Source organism: Mastacembelus armatus, chromosome 13, assembly GCF_900324485.2.
Source record: "Mastacembelus armatus chromosome 13, fMasArm1.2, whole genome shotgun sequence".
Classification (NCBI taxonomy): domain Eukaryota; kingdom Metazoa; phylum Chordata; class Actinopteri; order Synbranchiformes; family Mastacembelidae; genus Mastacembelus; species Mastacembelus armatus.
In genome coordinates this window covers 24,345,946-24,369,713 of record NC_046645.1, presented here as the reverse complement: position 1 = coordinate 24,369,713, position 23,768 = coordinate 24,345,946, and the positions used below count along the sequence as shown (strand labels likewise).

The 23,768-nt window shown below is 41.5% G+C and overlaps 1 protein-coding gene across 1 annotated transcript; it reads left to right on the top strand.

Moving 5' to 3' along the window:
• Nucleotides 1-6,279: 6,279 nt before the first annotated feature.
• Nucleotides 6,280-22,148, top strand: gdpd4a (glycerophosphodiester phosphodiesterase domain containing 4a). The gene is made up of 18 exons (XM_026314531.1): nucleotides 6,280-6,289; nucleotides 6,435-6,457; nucleotides 6,576-6,652; nucleotides 7,629-7,734; nucleotides 8,238-8,341; nucleotides 8,507-8,600; nucleotides 9,310-9,369; nucleotides 9,485-9,583; nucleotides 9,933-10,026; nucleotides 11,678-11,823; nucleotides 12,013-12,095; nucleotides 13,647-13,797; nucleotides 14,179-14,397; nucleotides 14,667-14,824; nucleotides 18,379-18,526; nucleotides 19,318-19,400; nucleotides 20,234-20,313; nucleotides 21,162-22,148. The coding sequence occupies exons 1-18, from the start codon at nucleotides 6,280-6,282 to the stop codon at nucleotides 21,266-21,268; spliced, it is 1,842 nt and encodes a 613-aa protein (XP_026170316.1). The 3' UTR covers nucleotides 21,269-22,148.
• The last annotated feature ends 1,620 nt before the right edge of the window (nucleotides 22,149-23,768 follow it).

The following is a 23,768-nucleotide window of genomic DNA, read 5'->3' as shown; positions in this document are numbered from 1 at the left end:
TGACCAGGTTAACAAAGTAATACTGTGTTTCCAGCGCAGTACTTTGAGGCTGACTTGTCTGCAGATACTACACACTCAGTACTGTCAGAAAACGAACCACATGTTATGACATGTTAATGGTTACTGCACCAGTTTGGTTAATGGTTATGTTTAGTCGTCAGGTCATAAATACCACTCTGCTATTTTATTATACCATGAAACACTGGGTTTCTGCACACAGAGACCATATGTTTTCTATGACACCTGTAATGGATGGTGATGTGTTGTTAGGTGCTGCTGCTTATTAGTTTGAAAATTAAGTCAGGTTTTGTTAATTTTTGTCAGCAGGTATTCATGATGGTTTTAAAAAGGAGACATGTGCTGCTTTTTCATTTGGTCCACCAAATTTAATCCTGCTGGTCTGTGACTGAACCAGCAACACGAGCAGCAGTTTACCAGCAACCACATTTCACTAAAAATGTAACTAGAAGTTTGAAACACTTGATCTGTTTAACTAACCATTTATTTTATTCAAGATCCTAATTAAGCACCAAATAAGTCATGGGTTCAGCACACAATTTCACAGTAGCTGAGCAGTTTTCAGGTTTGTGTTTGATTTCTGGCAGAGTATACTGTAAATTGTTTCAGCTTACCATGGAACATTTGATGAGCATTTCAGTAGTTTTGTCATTGGTTAATGTGTCCCTATAATATAAAAATAGAAAAGTTTGTGGACAGCTAACCTCAGCTCTCTCTGTAGAGAGCTGGCTGAATGAAGTGCTGTCCTGTCATGTAGTTTGATGTCAAGCTGCCACTGGCCAGTGTCCAAAGGCTGCTCAGAGAGAAGAGAAACACTGACAGATGGACCAGGGACAGGGGGAGAGAAGGAAAACTCAGGTTAAGACTATTAGTTGAAAGAGACAAAGTGGAGATAATAGGCAGATGGTTAGTGTAGAGTGAAGGTTAGATGCATATGTTGACAAAAAAATACTTAAAAATGTAGTGATAATGTTTTAATATACAGCATTTTTTTTCATGTTCTCTTTTTTGTTTTCCATATTTCTCCTGGCTTCCCTCCTTTCTTTATCTAAATCCTCACTTTGTAGGGTTCTGAAACTTTCTAAGTTTGAGAAATGTGGTCTCCTTTTACTTCAGCAGAGTCCTCAAAGTGTGTCACTGCACTTTTTACGTCACCTCTCCCATACATCTGACCTACTTTGGGTCCAAACCCATAGTCTAAAGCAGAGCAGAGAGAAACACTCATCAGCTGTGTCTGCTGCAACTAGTCATTGTTCTCATTATCATTGAATTTAGCAATTATTTTCAAGATTGATTTTGTTGTTTTGTGTATAAACTGTCTGAAAATAATCATGACTAAAAATGGTTTTCCAGATAACATCTTCAAATGTCTCCTCAGTCTAAAACCTGTAGATATTCAGTTTACAGTGATACAGCAATAATAAGCTATAACTCTCGCTCATATTTGTTTCTTCTTTCTCTTATTGGAAATGAAATGAAATCTTTGCTGTGTCACATAACCCTCGAACACCTCTCTCATATGTCTGTCTGCTTTGATCAACATTTTATTTCTCGGCAGCTTTCCTTTCTTCAAGGCAGTCCTCCCATTTCATTTGACAGTTTTTTTTTTTATCACGGTTTTGTTCTTGAATACCAGTATATAGCTGCTGGTCTCAGTCACCCTTATCCTTTTCTTTTTCTGTGTTTTATGTCTCTCATAACAGCTGCTGTATGCTCACAATACACTATTCACTGTGTGTGTGAGAGACATAATGTAAAGTCAACACTGTCATGCTGCACACGCTGTGTTTTTGTCTGGTGTAGGTTATAACAGCTTAGATGACACCTGATTGTAATTTCTGTTTTCACAGTCTCCTCCTTGTATTACTCCATCTGCTTCTTTCTCCTTTAGCCCACCTCACCATCTTTTTCACAGAAGTAGCAATAACAAATCCAATGTCGCAGTTGCCATGACAGCTGTGTTATGAGGTGGCCTCATCATCTAGCAGCCAACTTCAAATGAAAGAAAAATGAATTGTACAGAATATATTAGGAAAGAGTAGAATAGAGTTAAACTGAATTACAGGTAATAGATGAGACTGAAGTAAGTTGAAAAAAAATGGATTGTTATACACTAGACTAGAATTGACAATTAGAGGATGGATTTGAAACTAATTTTTGAAACTAATCTGTAGGCTTTGTAAATATGCCTGTATATTATAAGGCAGAATAGTTTTTCTAGGATTTTTTTTCCATAGTTGCATGGTAGGGTGGCATGGCACTGTTGTCTTACCCCAAGAAGGTTTTGGGTTTGCATCCTGTTTGACCCTGGATCCTTTTTGTGTGCAGTTTGCAGGTTCTTTCCAGGTCTGTGTGGGTTTTGTCCAGGTGCTCGGGCTTATATTTACACACCTGATAATGGGACCTGTAAGACCAGTTTGCGTCCGATTGGTTTTAGCAGAAAAAAAATCACAGACAGCTAAAATAAGCCTTTAATAAGAATAAATTCAATTATTTACTGCTGGATTCAAAACTTAATCTTAAAATCAGGCAACTAGAGTTGTGAATGTCTGTTGTATTTTAGTGAAATATTAAGGTTTTCTGCTATCAGTCTGCCATGGCAGGGCCTGTCTAATATGTGCTCAGAGGTTTTTGTTGTAAACTTTGGTCAACAAGCAGCTGCAGAAACCAGCATCTATTATTCAGTTGTGTTGTACTGGAGTAACACAGTGTGTTTGGGATCAACGGTGTACTAACCATCTGTTAGCCCACACACGCAACTGTATCCTGTTATACACACACACACACACACACACACACACACACAGTGTACATGCTCTAATAAAAGTTATTACTATTATTACCATTATTACACCTTGTACTTTATGACTAAACCAGGTCACACTCTAGCCAATAAACTATATATAAAGAAAGTGTGTGTTAAGCTCTTAAGCTGACCTTGTTGACAGTGTTAAAAGCTGCTGCTGGACCTACATTAAGTAGATTTAGGCCACCTATCTGGGTCTGTAACACATCATGAACGCCAACTACTACAACTGCAGAAACAACAAAGCCCAGGGGTTTACTGGGTCAGTTATATATTCTGAGTTAAAGTGAAAATTTAATTTTAGTGCTGAAATGATTGATTTTAATCAGTTTATTGTTATGAAATTTGCCAGTAATTTTCTGCACCAGCTTCTCAAATCTGAAAATTTGCCGCTTCTCTGTTTTGTCATTCCAAACTTTGCAAACTCAGTATCTTTGCATTTAATAATAATAATAATAAATTTTATTTCATGGCGCCTTTCAAACTCTCAAGGTCACCTTACAGAGAGAAAAAGGAAGCATACAGCATGAAATACATAGAGTGCATTAAAACAACAATAACAACAATGCATAAACAGAGGGCCAGAATGTAAAGGCAAAAGTGCAGAGCATCCAGGAAGTGGGCGATGTACAGCAAAAGCAAATTGAAACACAAAAACCCAGATGACAGAACAACAAATATGAAACAATATGAGACAATATGAAATAGGCAGAGGGTGGTAGAACATCACGGGCTGCTTTGGGAAGTTAAGAGAGTTAGGTGGAAAACGCTATACGGAACAGATACGTTTTGAGTGATGATTTAAAAGTTGATAAGTCCGGAGACGACCGGATGCGATGAGGGAGAATGTTCCAAAGGCGGGGCGCAGTGTGGCTGAAGGATCTAGCGCCCATGGTGGCCAGGCGCACTGTAGGGGTGCAGAGGAGAGTGGAACTGGAGGAGCGGAGAGTACGAGGCGGAGAATAGATATGAAGTAGATCAGTGATGTATGGTGGGGCAATAGAGTGGAGGGCTTTGTAGGTGAGGAGGAGGATTTTATAGTTTATACGGAAGGACACAGGGAGCCAGTGAAGTTGTTTAAGGACAGGGGTAATATGATGTGAGAATGGAGTTCTGGTGATGATTCGGGCAGCAGAGTTCTGGACAAGTTGTAGTTTATGAAGTGATTTGAGAGGTAGACCAGTGAGGAGTGAGTTACAGTAGTCCAAACGAGAGGTGACAAAGGCATTAACGAGTATGGCCGTGCTATCGATGGTGAGTGAAGAACGGATGCGGTTTATGTTACGGAGATGGGAGTAGGCCGACCGGGTAGTGGTATTGATATGCTGAGTGAAGGAGAGAGTACTGTCTAGGATGACACCCAGGCTTTTAACTTGGGGGGGAGGGGAGGACAGTATTGTTGTCAATTAGAATGGATAAGGTGCTGGTTTTAGAAAGGGTGGATTTGGTGCCCACGAGGAGAATTTCAGTTTTGTCGGGGTTGAGTTTCAAAAAGTTATGGGTGAACCAGGATTTGATATTATGTAAGCAGGTAAGGAGGGAGGGAGGGGGGAGGGCAGAAGATGGAGCAGCAGAGAGGTAGAGCTGGGTGTCGTCTGCATAACAGTGGAAATTGATGTTATGTTGCCTAAAGATATGTCCGAGAGGAAGGAGATAAATAATGAAGAGGAGGGGCCCCAGGACAGAGCCCAGGGGCACGCCACAACTGACAGTAGAGGGCTGAGAGTGGAAGTTCTGGAGATGGACGGACTGGGTGCGGTCAGAGAGGTAGGAGGTGAACCATGAGAGGACCGAGCCGGCTATGCCGATGGAAGCAAGGCGATGGAGGAGAATATTGTGTGAGATGGTGTCAAAAGCTGCAGTTAGGTCAAGGAGGATGAGGATGGAGACAAGGCCAGAGTCTGCGGCTACTAGGAGGTCGTTGGTGATTTTGACCAGGGCAGTTTCAGTGCTGTGAAGTTGGCGGAAACCAGATTGAAAGTGTTCGTATAGGCTATTGGCGGCAAGGTGGGTATGGACCTGGTGGTGGACAACTTTTTCAAGAATTTTAGAGAGGAACGGGAGATTGGAGATAGGGCGGAAGTTGTTAAGGTTCGCAGGATCGAGACCAGGTTTTTTTAGGATTGGTGTGATGATGGCTGTCTTGAGTGATGGGGGTACGATACCAGAACTGAGGGAAGTGTGAACAATGTGGGTAACATGAGGAAGGAGAGAGGGGAGACAGAGCTTGACGAGGTTGGTTGGTAGGGGGTCAAGTTTGCAGGTTGAGGGTTTGGATTTGAGGATCAGGGAAGAGATAACCGTGGTGGGTGGAATGATAAAACTCGAAAGCAGGGAGGATACTGATAGACAGGGTAAGGTACAGTGGAGGCAGTTCGCAGTGTCACAGATGGGGGGAAATTGCTGGTGTATATTTTCGATTTTTGATGAGAAGAAATCCAGGAAGTTATTGCACAAGGTGGTGGAGAGTGAGGGGAAGAGAGGAGTATCGGGAGGGCCCAATAAATTTTTGACAGTGGAGAAGAGGGAACGCGTGGAGCCAGAGGCGGATACAATAAGAGAGGCATAGAAGTCAGATTTTGTTTGAGTAATGGTTTGCTTGTACTTCAGTATGTGGTTTAGGTATAAGTCCTTGTGGGTGGATGAACCTGTTTTTTTGAAGAGACGTTCAAGGCGACGGGCTTGGGTTTTGAGGAGGCAGAGTTCGGGGGTGTACCATGGAGCAGAGTGCGTAAAGGATACAGATCTAGTTTTGAGTGGGGTGAAGGTGTCGAGTAGATTTCGTAGCTCACGGTTGAAATTGGATAACATGTTGGAGAGGGACGGTGAATAATTAGTACATGAAAGTTTGTTGAGAGCAGCAGTGAAGGAGGGGAGGTCGATGTTCTTTAAGTTACGGAAGGTGATGGTGCGGGAGAGGTGGGATTTGAAGATAGGTAGTTTGGAGTTAAAGCAGACTAGTTTGTGGTCGGAGAAGGAGGTGTCGAGGGTAGAACATGACTGAGCTGTGACGCCAGAGCAGCAGACTAAGTCGAGGGTGTGGCCTAGAGAATGTGTTGGGGAGGTGATGTATTGTTGGAGCCCAAAGCTGTCCAGACAGGAAATGAAGTCTTTTGTTGTGGTGTTGTTGGGATTGTCGAAGTGGATGTTAAAATCACCAAGAAGAATTATGTTGGCTGACAGAGAGATGAACTGTTGGGTAGACAAGACAAACAATCCGATGCTGTCAGACATTTGCAGCCTTATTTCATCTTATACTTTTGTTTGACCAGTTTAATAAACTTGTCTTATCTGATGAGACTATAGTGAGGGGGAAAAAAAAAAACTTTATTTATTATGACAGTCAAATGTTAGGCAGCTCTGAATGTGGACTGATTAGCATATTAAACAGGCGTGTGTGTGGCACCTTAGCGGACACCGTACAATCACACAGCCTGTGTACAGTTATCGTTGATATGGGTCCATGTATGTTTCTGGGTTAGTTTAAGCAGGCCATGGTAATAAACCCTGGACAACCAAGCCCCTCACCCCACCCCAGACAGTCAGTTGAGTCTGCTTGCCCTGTAAATACATTTTAAATTGATTAAACTTTCTTCTCTCTTCTCTGTAGGTGAAGGACGCGTGGTGGCCGAAGTGCAGCCTTTTTCCTCCATCCTCTGCCTCTTTCTCTCTCTCCTGTCTCCTCTTTATCTTCCTTCCTTTTACTTCTCTTGCTTCTTCACCCTCGCTCCCTCTGTCTCTGTGATGCCAGGCTGTGGCTGAGTGTATACCCGTGACCAGACTGAAACTGGGGAAGCTAAAGGTGGTCCGGCGGCAGCTGCTGCAAAGGTACAGAATGACACACATTACATCACCCAGTCAGTGATGCTGAGGACACCTCAAACTCAAGAAGTTTATTTTCTGACATACAGCGCAGTCTGATTTCTCTGTCTAATGCCATTTTTGTAACCAGTGACTTTGCTTTCAGCATTGGTTTGCTGTGCAAACAGGAATGAAGTGGCAGTCATTAGTTTTTGTTGCATTCACACTACTTTGAAGAGAGCACTGTAATTTTGTGGAGTGACCATCCATCAAATGTCATTCATTGCAAAATAAAACAAGAAAAGTTTTTTTTATATTCCCTACTGTCTCCCCTGGTGAATAGTGTATATTGTTATTACTGTAGTGCAGTGGAACTGACTATAATTTGATGTGGTTTAAATAAGATTATTACATTACTGAAAAGATATGTCTTCAAAGAATGTCCTCCTCTTAGTGATCTACAAACTTTGTTGTGAAGGCCTGTTATAGAGCACAGTTTGTCCTGAAGTCCAGCAGCCCACCATCTGTGTGTGATGAGTCACGATGCTCCTTTCTGTACAGAAATTGCCTGAATACATCATCTGACAAATGAGTATGTCTGCCGTATGTAGTCACAGTGGTAGAGTTGGGGATTTGGATGCATTTCATTAAATCTGAAACCACTGTCAATATGAACCATTTTTGCCCACCTTATTTTTCACAAGCTGCTTCTGTGTAGTTTATAATCTTTAATTACTCACATGATCTGAGAGAAACTGGGAGAATCCAGCCCTTCTGACATAAGGTAGCTCAGTTGCTTCGCTAGAGGTTCATCTTCATTCTTTTGGCCTCTTCAAACCACAAACAACATTTCAGATCACCTCTAACCCCACCCATTAGTGGTGCAGCTCAGGTGCTTACTACACCAGATTTCTAAATTTCTCTCAGTATTTTCGATAATATTTTGGGCCTATGCTGGACTCAGGAAACATGTTTATGTATGCCTCTTAATCTGCTCTATCAGGTATGAACATCAGCCGTTTGTCTCCTGTCTGGCTGGACTCTATGGTTGCCAATGGAGACGATACCAAAGAGCCCGGGCACAGCCAGGAGAGTGCTGCTGCAGCAAGGTAAGTACGCGCGTGCGCGCGCACACACACACACACACACACACACACACACACACACACACACACACACACACACACACAGGTATACAATGCGTGTTGGGTTTGGTTAGTTTGCTGATCTTGCAGAGAGCTTGGATTCCCTTAGCCAGTTTTTTTGCCAACCTGCTGACTCCAACAGTCAGTTACTGCTTTTCTCTGAAAAAATAAGCAGGTATACACTTTGTCAGCTGGTATTGAAATATACTGCTCCCAGATGCACTTTGTAATATGATCAAGTTGTATCTGCCAGCTTCAACTCAAACCTTTAACCCTTTGCCTCAGAAGCTTTTAAAATTACAGACTCATTAATGTTGAAAATGCAAATGATCCTTGACCTTCAGATATATAGTAGGTAATCATTCAAAGAACTGAGTTTCATGTTTGGTGAGGCAACTCCTGATTTCCGTGTGTGTGTGTGTGTATGCGTGTGTGTGCGTGCGTGTGTGTGTGCGCGCGTGTGACAGGTGGAGTGTGGCAGTTTTGGCCTCCTGATCCTCACCTTCTTCCTGAGTTTTGTATTCCTGTATTTCTGGAGTGAAGCTCAGAATGACTACAATGACTTTGACTGGTGGGTCATACACAGCACATTTTGTACATACCTGTTGACGCACACTCTCAGTTAATGTGTTTATTATTGTGATTTTCATGATTTTCAAGAGGTAACCTGTCATTTGAACTTGATTCAGAGCATGAAGCACAGAGTATGTAATCTGTTTGTCTTGTGTCTCTGCAGGTTTAACTTTGGGACTCTTGGTTTCTGGTTTCCCTGGTCTCTGGTCCTGCTGGTCGTTGCTGCTGCACTCTTCACATACATCGCTCTGCTGTTGGTATGCATGCTGCTAAAATTTCCTGAGACGTTTAGCATGTGCAAACAATGCAAATCTTTGGAGGTGCTGAATAAAACTTTGTGTGGATCACAAACTTTGACCTTACTGCTGCTGTTCTAACCAGTGAATACCAGTTATCCCAGTTGATCACCAGTAGTAGAATGTTGTCACACAGTGTCTGATGGGTCCAACTTGATGGTTTGGTTGGAGTATCACTTTAAATGTTTTTCTTACTAGACCTGTGTGCTTGGAATAATGTGTTTCATGATGTGCAATTGCACATCAGCCTCTTGACATCTCTCCCCCAGCACTATGACATTTTGAAATGTGGCCACTTGCTTTAGGTGGCAAATATTATGTAGCACTTATTATGTAATACAGAAAAATGAACAAAGATAAACTGAAGCAATAATCCCCACAGTTCATATTCATCTTAGACAGGCATATAATAACTGATAACACTGAGCATTTACAGTTCTCCTGAGGCATAAAAAGTTGAGGATTTGACCTTGACTTAAAAAATAAATAGTTAAAATTAAATAATGTTCATTTTCGAAAATCCTGACTTAAGTAGAAACTATACTGGTTAAAACTGATATGCTTAGTTAAATTTTTTTCATAAACTACAAAAGAAGCAAATTCTCTGCAGGTTAGTTAGTTGAAGCATGTTTACATAAAAGATTTTAATAAACATCTACACATTTCTCAGGTGCTGGCAGTGTGTCTGCTTACTGAGGGTCAGAGGCTGTACCTGCACTGGAGCCACAAGGTACGTACACACATTCATACCAAAGAAACACTGACCGAGAGTTTCTTGTACTTTGTGTCCTCCCTTGTATTACTGGATGTTGTCCTAATAAGTTTTCCTCCGGTGTTTGTATCAGACTGGCATCGTGGTGACATTGGTGTTCTCAGTCACAGCCACCGCCATCCTGTCTGACGTCTGGAGCAAAGAATGGAAGACTCTCCTGCTCTCTTTGCAGGTCAGCCACTTCTGACACACCAGCCAATCACTGCAGCTAATTTTACAGAAACCTATGTGAATGCTGTTAAACAAGTAAGGCCTGTGATTTTGTATGGTTTTTACTTTTCAACATCCTATATAGAGACGAAAACCCACGTTTAATATGTAGCACAAAAAGCTAAGAGAGCAGTGCAGTCGACTTTTTCCTACAAAATAAAACCATACATCATTATCTTTTATTACTATGGGTACTTTTATTATGTTTGTACAAACTTTAATTTGTGCTTTATGGATGGGGGAAATGTGTTAACAGTTTTGCCAATCCCTTGTTGTCTTCATTGCCATCATTCTCTTCCGCTTATCTTTAGGTGACAGCACCTTTCCTCCACGTGGCTGCTGTCTCACTTATGGCGATTCTGTCCTGGCCGATTGCATTGCACTTCTTCCGCATGAACAGGAAAGGTAATCTAGCTGATTGCTGAGTGTGTGTGTGTGTGTGTCTTTGTTAGCATTTAAGCTAACTCTGGAAGTGAGGCAGGACTTTGACTCTCTATAAGAACATCCAATTGGAGCAGATGTAGATGTGTCTTATCAAACTTGATTTTATCTGTGTTAAACTAGCTGGGACATGAAAAATGTTTTAGGTGAAACCAAATCATTTATGTACTGGGCAACAATGTAAACAAGTAGATCTGTAAGAAAACAAAAACACACTAACATGTAGGAAGATACTTAGTCAGCTGTTCAAGGGTAAATAAGAGCCAAACATATGTAGCATGTAAGTTTTTGTTTCTTAAATGTTTAGAGTGATAATAATGACAGTAACTGGAGGGGAAAAACACTAAAAAAAAAAAGACTGTGAAGGGTTTCAGCTCTAAAATATTCAGTTGTAGTAGAACTAAACTGCCCCTCCCACTGGGAGTACAGTTGTGCTGAAATGCAGTGAACCCTCAGTGATGTCACACCCTTTTTCTCCCCTTCCACTTCCTCTTAACAGAAAATCAATGACTTGTTTTTCCTCCTCAGTTTTTGCACTCTTCTTCTTGTCTCCCTGATGTTTTCTGTCTTTTTTCATTCTCAGTTTTTTGGTCTCTTCATTGTCCTAGTCTCTTTTCTTGCCTGTTCTGTTTCTTTTTACTTGTCTTTGGGTTGCTCTCTGTCTTGTGCTCTGTCTACCTACCGTTTCCTCTGCATTGAATGACTTTGACCTGTGTTTTTCTGCGTCTCCCTTTGGTCTCCATGGGTACTGTCTCTGGTTGCCATGGTGACTTACTGGGTATAGTGATGCTGAGTCATGTCGAGGGTCTCTCCTGGCAGGAGATGAGGGAAAGAGAGATTTGCCAAAGCACAGGATGTAATGTACAGTAACTCTCCTGTGTTCGCCAAGCGTGGGTGTCTAAAGACCGACTTGACTGGGGAGTTTTGTTTTGTTTTTCAAACACTAATGGGTTTTTAATGTAGGAGGGAATGGGTGCCGGGCTAAGCTTGGAACTGGTAACCAACAGTGTATGTTGGTAAGGACATTTTTTGTCAAATGGCCAATAAAGACAGTTGTATGTTACTGTCTCTATTTGAATGTCATACACACATGTAGGTACAGAAACATACACACAAGCTTTGTTTTTGGGGACTGTTTGAACTATTGGTTAGTATAATCTATTGTAGCAACAGATTGTAACATTTTATTTCATTAACTTAATTCAGGATTAAAATCAACTTCATACAACGTACAAATAGCTACAGTAGATTTTTATATTATTGTTACCATTGAGTTATTCTGTCTGTTGTCCATATGGCTGCTGTTCAGCACCAGAGCAGCATGTTGACCCTTGTCAGTATATTATGTTCTGGTTCCCACACTCCTGTAATTCTTAACTGGGCCATATTGAGAGGGTGAAGATTACATCTATTTTTTATGTGTCTATACTATAGTTAGTGTGTGCACAGTATAGTGCATATGGACTTGGCAGTTAATTATCACCAGTTGTCACTTGTGATGCAGAGTGTCTAGGTATTTTACGAAGGGTAAAGAAAAGGTAAAAGCCAGGGTTGACTTGGGACTTTAATGGCATATTGTATGATTTCTAAATTTTGAATGATGTGTATTCATCAGTGCGTCAGGTGGCTGTCCTGGGTCTCTACCTGTCTGTGCTCTTCTCCCTCTACCTGGTCCCACTGGGAATGTATTCTCCCTGCATTAAAGAGGCAGGAACTCTGGGGCCTGCCCCGACACTCATCGGACACAGAGGAGCTCCAATGGTGAGACTGAGCTGAAAGTGTGACAGTTGGGGCTGCCTCAGTTCTGTTTACAGTCTGTGTTTTACTGCTGATTTTAGTCATCAAATTTCCTGCTGAGACTGGGACATGTGGTCACTGTGTATGTTTGTGATTGTGCGTCTGTGTGTGCTGTTATTTCCACTCTGAGAATGTTTTTGTCTCTGTTTGCAGCTTGCTCCAGAGAATACTGTGATGTCGTTTGAGAAAGCAGTGGAAGCTGGAGGAGTGGGATTAAAGACTGATGTCACAATCAGGTATTAACTACTGTCTGTATGTGTCTGTACAACATGTCCTCTTGTAAAGTTAATATTGTGGCGTTCTAATAGTTGGTTTGTGCATCTTCTACCCAGTCTTATATCTGACATGACACTACAAAACTGAAAAAGTACATTCTAACTACTTTGTTGGATTTCCATATAATGTCTTAAATTTATGTGGCAGCATAAAATGGCAAAAGACTCCCCATTTTGTTTATATCACATTTTGGTGAGAAAAACAGAATTTTAACATAAGAAAACTCCACAGATTGATTCAAGTGAAGTAGATGGCTGAGTAGATCATCACTCCATCCTTCATTATTGACTGCTGGTCTAATTGAACGGTTGTCTTAAGGTCAAGTAAAACCAAAAGTATCTGTCAGCAGTGTTTAATAACACATGAGTGCACATGTTTTCCTGCTGTTGAAATAATTGACAGAGCAGTGGGTTAACAGTGAACTGATGCCACGTCTGTGTCTTCGTGCTAATCATGCAGAACCACTGGCAGCATGCTACCCTCAGCACTCATAGATATGCACACACACCATCAGGCCTTCTGAACTTTGTCTCATCCACTGCCACGTTTCCTGGAGCAGTCTGGCCAGTTCAAATAGTAGGAAACACAGATGTTTCTGCTGCTTTCATAGATTCTCTAATTAAAGAGCATGTTGTACACAACTGTAAGACAAGTTTTTCAGGATGTGTAACTGTTAAAATTGCATGACCTTCACAATAATCTGTACACTCTATAGAAATATTAGATTTTTGTTACGCTACCTGTCCAATATGGTGGCTGCAGGGACATACCGCATCTCTGGAATGGACAGCTGGAGGGCATGTAGTATCTAAGTGTGTATATTTATGCTCAGTGCTGTGGTGATTACTGCCATGCTCATCCAGTTAGCTGTTAGCTCTCCCATTAGTTCATGACTAGGAGTAGCACACTAATTTACAGCCTGAAAACAGGGATTAACAGCATGGCATGGTTCAGCATTAGTAGGTTAGCTTAATCCCATGCTGCTGGTGACCCCACTGAGTTTCTGTGTGTGTGTGTGTGTGTGTGTGTGTGTGTGTGTGTGTGTGTGTGTGTGTGTGTGTGTGTGTGTGTGTGTGTGTGTGTGTGTGTGTGTGTGTGGTGTGTGTGTGTGTGTGTGGTCGGCCTGCATGAATGATGACAATTTCTCATTTAAGTACACTTGGCAAGGGTTTTGTGAGGCAGTCTATTAGTGTGTATTTATGGACATGGACATACCTGATATCACTGATGTGTAATTGAGATGACAGGCTCACTAAGGTTGCTTATTTGGCTGTGTGTTCCTGTGTAAGATAGATGATTCTATGAAGGTCAGACCTAATTTGATAGTTGTTGTTTTAAGCACTGAGCAGTGCTTTGAGAATTGAATTCTTATGGTGACTTTAATCATCCACCTTTCTCTTCTCCTCCATGCACTCATCTGCTTTCATTCATATTCCCTTGTCATCTCTCTTCACTCTCATTCTACTTCTTCACTTTGTCTCGCTCTTAATTTCTCCATCATCTCTCTGTAGTTACGATGGTGTTCCCTTCTTGATGCATGACTCCACTCTGATGAGAACCACTAATGTTGCAGACGTTTTCCCAAATCGAACACAGCTCGATGCCTCTATGTTCACCTGGGCCGAGTTGCAGCAGCTGAATGCTGGAGACTGGTTTTTATCAGTAAGACCAACACACACACAAATTGCAGGTGTTTCAAGATGTGTTTTGGTTTGCTCAATGAATGCAGTGTATTTCACTGATGTGTGAAATTCATCCTGAAAGGAGAATGGCAGACATTTTAATCCATTGACCAGAGAACTGATATGAATATGTTCTTTCAAGCTGTTTCACACATATTTGAGGTCGCCCATTAACCCAAAAGTTGACATATTTACTGCTAGAAGAGGAAAAATTAAGTTGATTTTATATAACAGATTTTTTTCTTTTCTATAACTTCTCAATCTTTTTTCAACATTGAACTCCTTTATAGCAACAGTTTTTATCCCCAAATAGTTAATAGAAATATGATCTTGCCTTTAAACACTCACTCATCTCTCACAGAGGGATCCATTTGGTACAGTTTCATCCCTGTCTGAGGGGGACCACTCCCAGGCCCAGAACCAGTCAGTGCCCTCACTGGCCCAGTTCCTGGAAGTAGCGTCACGTAACGGGAGATTAGTGCTGTTTGACCTACGCAGGCCACCATATGGACATCCCTACAGTCAGTCATACATCAACACCACTCTGCAGGTGGTGCGGGCCCACATCAACTCCTCACAGGTACAGGGTGGGTGTAGGTAAAAAAAAAAAAAATCACCCACACTTTTAAATGTAGGTTTAAATAAAAGTGTGTTGTATGAACTCAGGCTTTGTGTGTTGTTGTAGATGATATTCAATGAATGAAGCTATTGCTGTTTTCTGTAAAACATACTTTGGTGGTGATGTCATATTTGTGCAATTATGGTATGTGTGTGTGTATGTGGCCACTGTGACTATGATTGTGTGGTTTTGTTTTTTTTTTTTTTTTTTGTATGTATATGTGTGTTTAGGTGCTGTGGCTGCCATCTGAGGACAGGGAGCTGGTCCAGGCGTTGGACCCAGAGCTGCAGCAGACCTCTGGAGAAAAGGCATCTATTCAGGAACTGACAGACAGCCACATCATCAGACTGAACCTGCACTACAGCACTATGTCTCAGCAACAGATCAGGTACCCACCCACAATCATTCAGTCATTACAAACTATTTTTTAGGAAATTTGAAGCCCATGGTTTGTGACAGCAGTTTGCAGGTAAGAAGGATTCATGCACAATGTGCCGCAAACACATTTAACTTTAATTAAGGAGTCTAAACAGTGAAGTTCTGTTGTGCTCTGAGTAATGCACCAGAAATACACAAAATAGAGAATATGTTTGAAATATGGTAAATTCCAAAATTCAATCAAATCCCCATGGATTTTTTAAAACATAAAATTATGACCCCTAAATAAAGACATACAGTACATTCAAGTACTCAGTTATGCAGCCTCACTCAGAGAAATGTGACCATTTCACTTCTGTGTGTGTGCTGTTATATAACTCCAGTTACAGATGGCCCCCACATCCTTAGTGACTCCTTATTGTTGCTTTTAGAAATTGGGGGGGGGGAGGATGAAAAAATCATGGCAGGAGAGAGAAAGTGAAAGGAAAAGAAGTGAGGAGAGGCAGTGGAGGAGGTGCAGACAGGCTGGGATGTACTTGTATATAAAGAACAATCTGGAAAAAAGAGGTGAGAAAGATGGTCGAGTGACTCACACATTGACGGTCTAACAAACAGTCCACTGAAATAGTTTTCCCTCATTGATGTTGATTCATCTTCAGAATATTATCTCATCAGAATACGAAAATGTCAGTTTTCATGGCACTACATTAGTCATCAACCTGAAGTGCCTGGTTGGATGAATCATGTTGTGGTAACAGATGTCTCACAAGTCAAACTTTACATGGTGCTTCTCTGAGTCTAACTCCAGACTTCTAGATGATTAGAAGAGAAGCCAGAATTCACTACCAGGGCTGAACTTTCATTTTAACACCAGTTCATCAACAAAACCTCATCTTTTTTGATGTGTCAATATAGAAAGCCTTAAATCATACCACTCCATCTTTTATTAAAATTAAATATTTAACCTGAACTTGGTGATCCAATAGACCTGATCAGTTTTGGAACTGAACCTGACAGTCATGTTAAAATGTATTCTTTCCATTTATAGTTGTCCAACTCAGTTTTTAATACCACTGTTGGCCCGGGCCTCACATTGTCTTACATGAAAAATATCTCAACCAGTGAGGGCTCTAGATTTAAAATATATTAAAACACTTAAGCACTTGTTAAAATTGTGTCGAAGTATTAATATCACTAATTTAAATGCCTGTGTTTGTTGGTTACATTAACTCACATATTACATTTTAACTCCCCCATGACAGTGCATTATGTAGTTAGTTGAATCTTATCTAAGGCAGGTTTTACTGTTTTTGATTCGGTCCAAATCCACTGGTTCAGGGTCCTAAAGGACGGACACCATAGCTGGTGAATTCTGCATTTAGGGGTTAGGGTCTTTCCTGGGGTGAAAGCAAAACATTTGAACAAAATGTTTGGTATTGTCACAAACAGAAAAAGTACTCATTATTTACATTTTTATATAATCGGGTAGATTCTCTCACTTCCTCTTCTCGTTAATTACCTGTGTTTCCCCTGTTTGTTTCAGCACATCATTCATTAGACTTTCAAAGGATGCTTCCATCCCAACAGTCAGAGATACAGAGAGAGATACATGTGTGTCAGGCTAATTTAATACTGCCAGTCTGATAAATGATAGCACTCCTTTCCTCTCTTCATCCTCTCATTCCTTCTATTCCAAACCCTCCCTCCTCCTGCCTGTTCTGCAACATCCGTCTTGTATCTGTCACGTCATCCTCCGTCCTTTTCTCCTGCCTTCTGTTCACACTTTACTCCTTTTCCTCCTTCCCCCACTTTTTGTCTCCTCGTCTCTTCTGCATTTTGTCCCCTAATTTCTATCTTCCTTTTTGTCTTTAATCATATGAAATAAGATGCTGAATGTTACTTATTTATAACAGCTAAGTTCATTCAATTCCATGTGCACGTAAACATAGAACAAAGGAGAACAGGAGTTACAGCAAACAAATATGTACCAGGTGCAAACATAGAACAAAGGAGAACAGGAGTTACAGCAAACAAATATGTACCAGGTGCAAACATAGAACAAAGGAGAACAGGAGTTACAGCAAACAAATATGTACCAGGTTCAAACATAGAACAAAGGAGAACAGGAGTTACAGCAAACAAATATGTACCAGGTGCAAACATAGAACAAAGGAGAACAGGAGTTACAGCAAACAAATATGTACCAGGTGCAAACATAGAACAAAGGAGAACAGGAGTTACAGCAAACAAATATGTACCAGGTGCAAACATAGAACAAAGGAGAACAGGAGTTACATCAAACAAATATGTACCAGGTGCAAACATAGAACAAAGGAGAACAGGAGTTACAGCAAACAAATATGTACCAGGTGCAAATATAGAACAAAGGAGAACAGGAGTTACAGCAAACAAATACGTACCAGGTGCAAATATAGAACAAAGGAGAACAGGAGTTACAGCAAATAAATACGTACCAGGTTCAAACATAGAACAAAGGAGAACAGGAGTTACAGCAAACAAATATGTACCAGGTGCAAATATAGAACAAAGGAGAACAGGAGTTACAGCAAATAAATATGTACCAGGTGCAAACATAGAACAAAGGAGAACAGGAGTTACAGCAAACAAATATGTACCAGGTGCAAATATAGAACAAAGGAGAACAGGAGTTACAGCAAACAAATATGTACCAGGTGCAAACATAGAACAAAGGAGAACAGGAGTTACAGCAAACAAATATGTACCAGGTGCAAACATAGAACAAAGGAGAACAGGAGTTACAGCAAACAAATATGTACCAGGTGCAAACATAGAACAAAGGAGAACAGGAGTTACAGCAAACAAATATGTACCAGGTGCAAATATAGAACAAAGGAGAACAGGAGTTACAGCAAACAAATATGTACCAGGTGCAAATATAGAACAAAGGAGAACAGGAGTTACAGCAAATAAATATGTACCAGGTGCAAACATAGAACAAAGGAGAACAGGAGTTACAGCAAACAAATATGTACCAGGTGCAAACATAGAACAAAGGAGAACAGGAGTTACAGCAAACAAATATGTACCAGGTGCAAACATAGAACAAAGGAGAACAGGAGTTACAGCAAACAAATATGTACCAGGTGCAAACATAGAACAAAGGAGAACAGGAGTTACAGCAAACAAATATGTACCAGGTGCAAATATAGAACAAAGGAGAACAGGAGTTACAGCAAACAAATATGTACCAGGTGCAAATATAGAACAAAGGAGAACAGGAGTTACAGCAAACAAATATGTACCAGGTGCAAATATAGAACAAAGGAGAACAGGAGTTACAGCAAACAAATATGTACCAGGTGCAAATATAGAACAAAGGAGAACAGGAGTTACAGCAAACAAATATGTACCAGGTGCAAACATAGAACAAAGGAGAACAGGAGTTACAGCAAACAAATATGTACCAGGTGTAGTGAGGTTTACTTTTGATGTTCATCGTTTTTTGTAATTTCTCTGGTCTCTGGACCAGGTGATTAAAGCAAACTCTTTGTGTTCCTCCTGCCTCCTCTCCTCTCTCCACAGTAAGTACCAGTCAGTGAACATCACCACTAACCTGTATGTGATCAGCCAGCCCTGGCTCTACACTCTGGCCTGGTGTGCCGGAGCTCAGTCCGTAACCACCAACTCCATCCACATCTTGTCGAACATCCACAAGCCGCTCTTCCTCATGGTGAGTGGATTTAACTCTTCTGCTGATCCATTATCAGATATTACAATTATTGCTGCTCAATAAAGGTCATCTGTGAGAAAACACATTGTGTTTCTGAGGCTAATGAACAGAGGCTTATAGTGCATTGTTCATTGTAGACATTATCAGCTTCTGGCTTTAAACCATTGTTATAAACAACAAAAACCAAAGCCAGTGTTGCAGCATCTCCAATGTTTAGGCATCTGTAAATCTGGTTTTGTCATTTGGTTGTTTAGTTTGTGATACCAGATTTCTGCAGAAGTAATTTGACCTGTTTCAAATGTGATAATTGGTAACACTACAATAATAATCCACATCATGTTGTCTGCCAGTGCTCAGTTGTGCTGTAGGTCTACAGGCACACTGGGTTATGCCATGAGGCTCAGAATAGTCCAGTGAGAACACCAGTCTTGTACTTTTATATTTCAGGTGTCTAGAATGTGCTCATATCCACTGTGACGCTCATTGAGTGGGAAGGTAGGAGGGTCTGTGTCGGCTCTAAATCTCTTCAGCCGGTTTCGTGGGTGTTTGAAGACCGATCCTGTGGGTTACATAAATGTTCTCTCTCATCACCTGCACGTCTGTCTAGATTCAAATGCATTTGCTGAACATTTTAATACAAGTGCTGAGGTCTAAGCCCAGTCGTTTATTTTCAATAAGATGAGTAATAACATTCATGTTCAGTCTTCAGGAGCTGTCCCAACAAGTCTGAGGAGCTTTTGTTTCCCCAAGTGTAATCAAGCCTTTCTGTCTCTGCCTCTTTCTGTCTCCAGACTCCAGAGGAATATAGTCTGATGTGGACTCTGACTGATGCGGTGTCAGCCTTCCTCATCATCGCAGTTTTCATATTCCACTGGTATGAGAAACGCACACAGACGCTGCTGTCATTATTCCTTTGCTCTGTTCATTAAAGCCTCTGGGGTTGGGGTGGCGAAGCTGAAGAGGTCTTATTAATATGTAAGCTGAGATGCACTGAGGCTGAATGATGTGTCTTTGATCCATGGCAGTTTGGATAGAGACCTGAAGCCCTGACCTCCAGTTTAGCGTCTCTGTTCCACCAGCTTCAATAAGTCCATTCAGTTTCTCATTCAACATTTCTTCTGTCAGTCTTTATGACAAACTAAAGCTGGTCCCTGGAGTTTACTTTCACTACTCTAAGAAAAATCCAACAACATACAACAGTGTTCCGTTGTTACTGACATGTATGAAATAACTCATGCACTCTCCTTTCCTGTTGAGCCGTGGTGTGTAGGGATTCTGGGAAACAGTGTTTGTTAAAGGCTATTGAATAAGTAGCAATATACAAGACTGTAGTTTAGTTATTTGTATAGTTAGAAATGTTAATGAGATTTTGAATGAGGTTTTCTTATTTCAGGAATAGATGGTGGAAGTTCTGGTTTCACTGTGTATTTTTTTCGTGGCCTCCTCTGTGGTTTTGTTTTACTTTATATACTGTTGTTTTCACATCATCTCTTTCATCATCAGTCCCTTTTTTCTCTGTTTGATACCTGGGCTTTATCTTAATATCCACACACACACACACACACACACACACACACACGTTCATGCTCACTATACACATCAAAGCAGGCACAGTGTCACATGTGGCCGTGTCAAAGCACCACTGTAAATGCATGAACACACCTGGTTATTCTCTGCTGCTCTGATGTGTCTTTGATGGTGTGTCAGGTGGAGAGAGAGAGGCCTGCCCTTCTGGTCTGGCAGCCGTCAGCCTCACGAGAACGGACCATACAGCAAGTTCAGGACAGGTAATGAGAACGCCTTTCTCCTCTTTGTTGCTGCTTCTGTGTCTGTGTCTTGTGGATGCTCGTTTGTTGTTTCTACTCTGTTTAGTAGAGTTTCCATTTAAACGTAGTTTGGCTCAAGCTGTTGCTCAACCAGCAGAGATGATATTATTTTTATGGTGCCCATCCTTACATGCAGTGATCTCCTGATGTGTGTGTGTGTGTGTGTGTGTGTGTGTCAGACTCTTCAGAGGTCATCTGTGTTCGCTGGAGTCCCCTCCACTCAGAACCCTCTGCTGGAGCCCTCGTCTCCCTCCCCTTGGTCTTCAGCCCATGATATCTTGCATGTCAGCCCTGCATGTCGGCCCTCCACAAAGCTTGTATGACCCCTGAACCCTGTTTACACAAGTTTCTATGTTTCCTGTGGGAGACAAACATTTAACCCCTGTGACGCCCATATCAAGCTCTGAGACTGCACAGCTCAGTATTAGAGTGTGGATGTAGATGTGTCAGTATGCAAGTGTGTACAACATAAAGAGAGATTTGTGTGATTTAAATGTCTGTTGTGATTACACAACACTTGGCCAGCAACAGCAAACCATTGCTTCTGGAGTCATGTGTTGTAGAAATGAAATCATGTGACCTAGATGAATAACAGGCGTCTCAGATGTTTGAGAAACACCTAAAAATGCTGCTGCTGTTCTCAACATTGTGCCTATAAAATCAGAGCGTCTCTCTTGTGTAGTGTCTCCACTGCAGTGTGTGTTACGCACTAGACTGAGCAGATTGCATATCATTTGTCATGGCTGGCCCATACTGTTCCTTGACCTGTGAAAGTATAACCTCTGGCCCTTTGATTTGACCCTTTGCAGAGCTGAGCGATGTGTGGTCCATCTCCAGCGTCAATGTACGTCCTGACCTACGGAGCACGCCCAGTTCACCCAGCACCCCTCACCTGCCCACCATCACAGAAGAGTGACTGGGAGAGAGAGAGGATGGGGAGGTACAGAAGAGAGATGATGTAGCTGCTTGTATCTCTCATCCTGTCCCAGTCTGTGGGCCAACACCTGCAGGAGCTGACCTGCTGAACCAAACACCAAACCTCATTCACTGATCTGCCATCAGGGATGGAGCAGAGACTCTAGATATGAACCCAGGAGCACCAGTGTCCATTTCCATGCTGTTCAAATACCTGGGCCAGTTTGAACCAGCCCTGACATGCTTGAACATTTTCATCTCTGGTCATTGAACACCACCAGCCGAGCTCCACAACGCAAATCATCAGTAAACTGAAGCTCTAGAAGAACGAACAAAGAAATAATGAACATGTGCTGCTGCACTGACACATGAGCCGGTTTCTCTCTTTCCAGCTGGGGTTCTGGAGCGGAGGGGAAGCTCTGACTCAGTGAGAGCCGATTGTGACAAAAACTGTAACTTGACAGCAGGAGACATCAACATTTTGATTTTCAGCTGTAGAAATGTCAGATGTGTGAGGCCAAAGCTTCAAACACGTCTTAAATTTAATCTGTCTGATGCAGAGTGAACTGTTGGACTGACAGCGTGAATGTAAACCTGAGGTTTGTGATGGTGGTGTTACGCAGGTACTAAGGTGAATGTATTATGAAGCAGGAACATGAATGTTATGGCTGGGAGTTATTTCAGTTTGGCTACAGATTCATGCCAAATGTCATTTGAGCTGCTCTAAATACAGATGTAGAAGATGCTTTTGGAGAAACCTTTACTCTTTTTATGAGGCAGTAAATACAGCATCTGTTTCTTTTCTCAAACATATACGCACACATGCTTTCTGTAGGTTTGACTGTGGTTCTTCTGTCCTGTGTTGTTCTAATGTAAAGTGATTTTAGAGCTGATATCCAGAGTGTCTTGTCTCAACTTTTCAGGTTAGTGACTTTTTTGAGGGATTTTGCCGGTTTCTGCACAGAGTTGGAGCTGAAGCGAGACACACTGCTGTAAGTGCCATTAGAAAAAGACTAAGGCTTTGGTTTTGTTTTTTTTTTTGTCGTTTAGAACCAGAATCCCTTTATTCATCCATGTGCACAGGACCTTAGCCACCTGGCCTTTCCTTAGCATTTAGCCTTCTGCCCTGACACTTAAATATTTGGACTGAGAAGTTCTCAGGTAGACTTGAGGCTGTCCTGTCTTTGTCCTTTAGTTCCATGGTGGACTGCCACATGTTCTGTCAGGTTCTGATACTTCTGGACATGTAACCTCTTAAAGATGATGTGGTCAGTGTGGTCCTTTGTCCTGAAGTCAGAAACACTTGAACACTAATAGTCTAGTAGGAATAGTTGCAAAGTTGCAACCTAATGTACAGTATCATAGTATGTGGTTAGCGCTTTGTTGAGCTGTAACTGTGCTGCTGTTGAGCATGTAGTAGCTGATCTAAAGATTTTAGCAAACACCAATCACTAGAGCTGCACAACCATATTGAGTCACCATGAGTCTGGGCACAAGGCAACACTGAGCTTTATCCAGCGTTAGCTTTTACTACACATTCCCAAAGTAACACTGCACGTCTAGTTTTTCAGCATCCACAGAAACGTCAGTATGAAACAGTCGGGTACAAAGGCAGTTTGTGTGGTTTGATTGTGAATCATCACATGAGGTGAGTCTGTTGCTGTTTAGAGCTCTGGAGTGTGGACATGCTCATGTTTTCTCAGACCCCTGCAGTTTAATCCACTTCACTGCTGCACAGTGTGTTACATACTTTCACCAAAATCTGGTGAGTTGTATAAGAAGCTTGATATCACAAAGTGAAAGATGTTTTGGGTTGTATTGAAGTCAGCTGACATACACATTTCCTGTGTAACCACTTGTCAACAAGTTGGAAAATCTTTTTAAACTCACTTATCATCCTGAAAGCAGTTTGTAATCTCAGGCTCGGTTTTTACGTTTCTATATTTACCACAAACAGCCAGTGAAACCGTGGCTGTGTTTAGGTGTTTTCACGTGCACGTGACCCTCGCATGCTGCTCTGCACTTTATTCCAGTGAACATGACACAAGCAAACCTAAATCAGTGTGTTCGAACCACAAAGAAGGTCTAGAGGGAAAAACAGCGACAATCTGTGACGCTCGGAGGAAACGGGTGATGACGACATTTAAATGCATCGTCAGGTTGTGAAATAAACTGAACAGCTTCTCATTGTTTAATTTCAGCTCCAGACTGATGCACCAACCTTCTCCATGCATGAAAAAGATTTTCTTGTTCTGGCAAATGTAAAGAGCAAGGCTTTATTTGATGCTCTCTTTCTTTTCTGACCCAGTTCCTGTTGGTACAACGCTGCTTTGCTGCATTGAATGCACCATAGATAGAAACTAGTTTTTTACAGGGCATGTTCCAGGATAATTAAACAGAGTAATGGGTTTGACTCAAAGCTGTGTGGATGTCATGATTTAAATTCATGCGGTGATTCTGGTGTTTGGCTCGTCCTTGAAATGTGACTGTAGGAATCTGTT

Coding starts and splice junctions, on each gene's coding strand:
- gdpd4a (XM_026314531.1), top strand. Junction 9,584..9,932: donor CTCTCCTGCTCTCTTTGCAG/GTCAGCCACTTC, acceptor GCTTATCTTTAG/GTGACAGCACCTTTCCTCCA. Junction 18,527..19,317: donor ACAAGCCGCTCTTCCTCATG/GTGAGTGGATTT, acceptor TTCTGTCTCCAG/ACTCCAGAGGAATATAGTCT.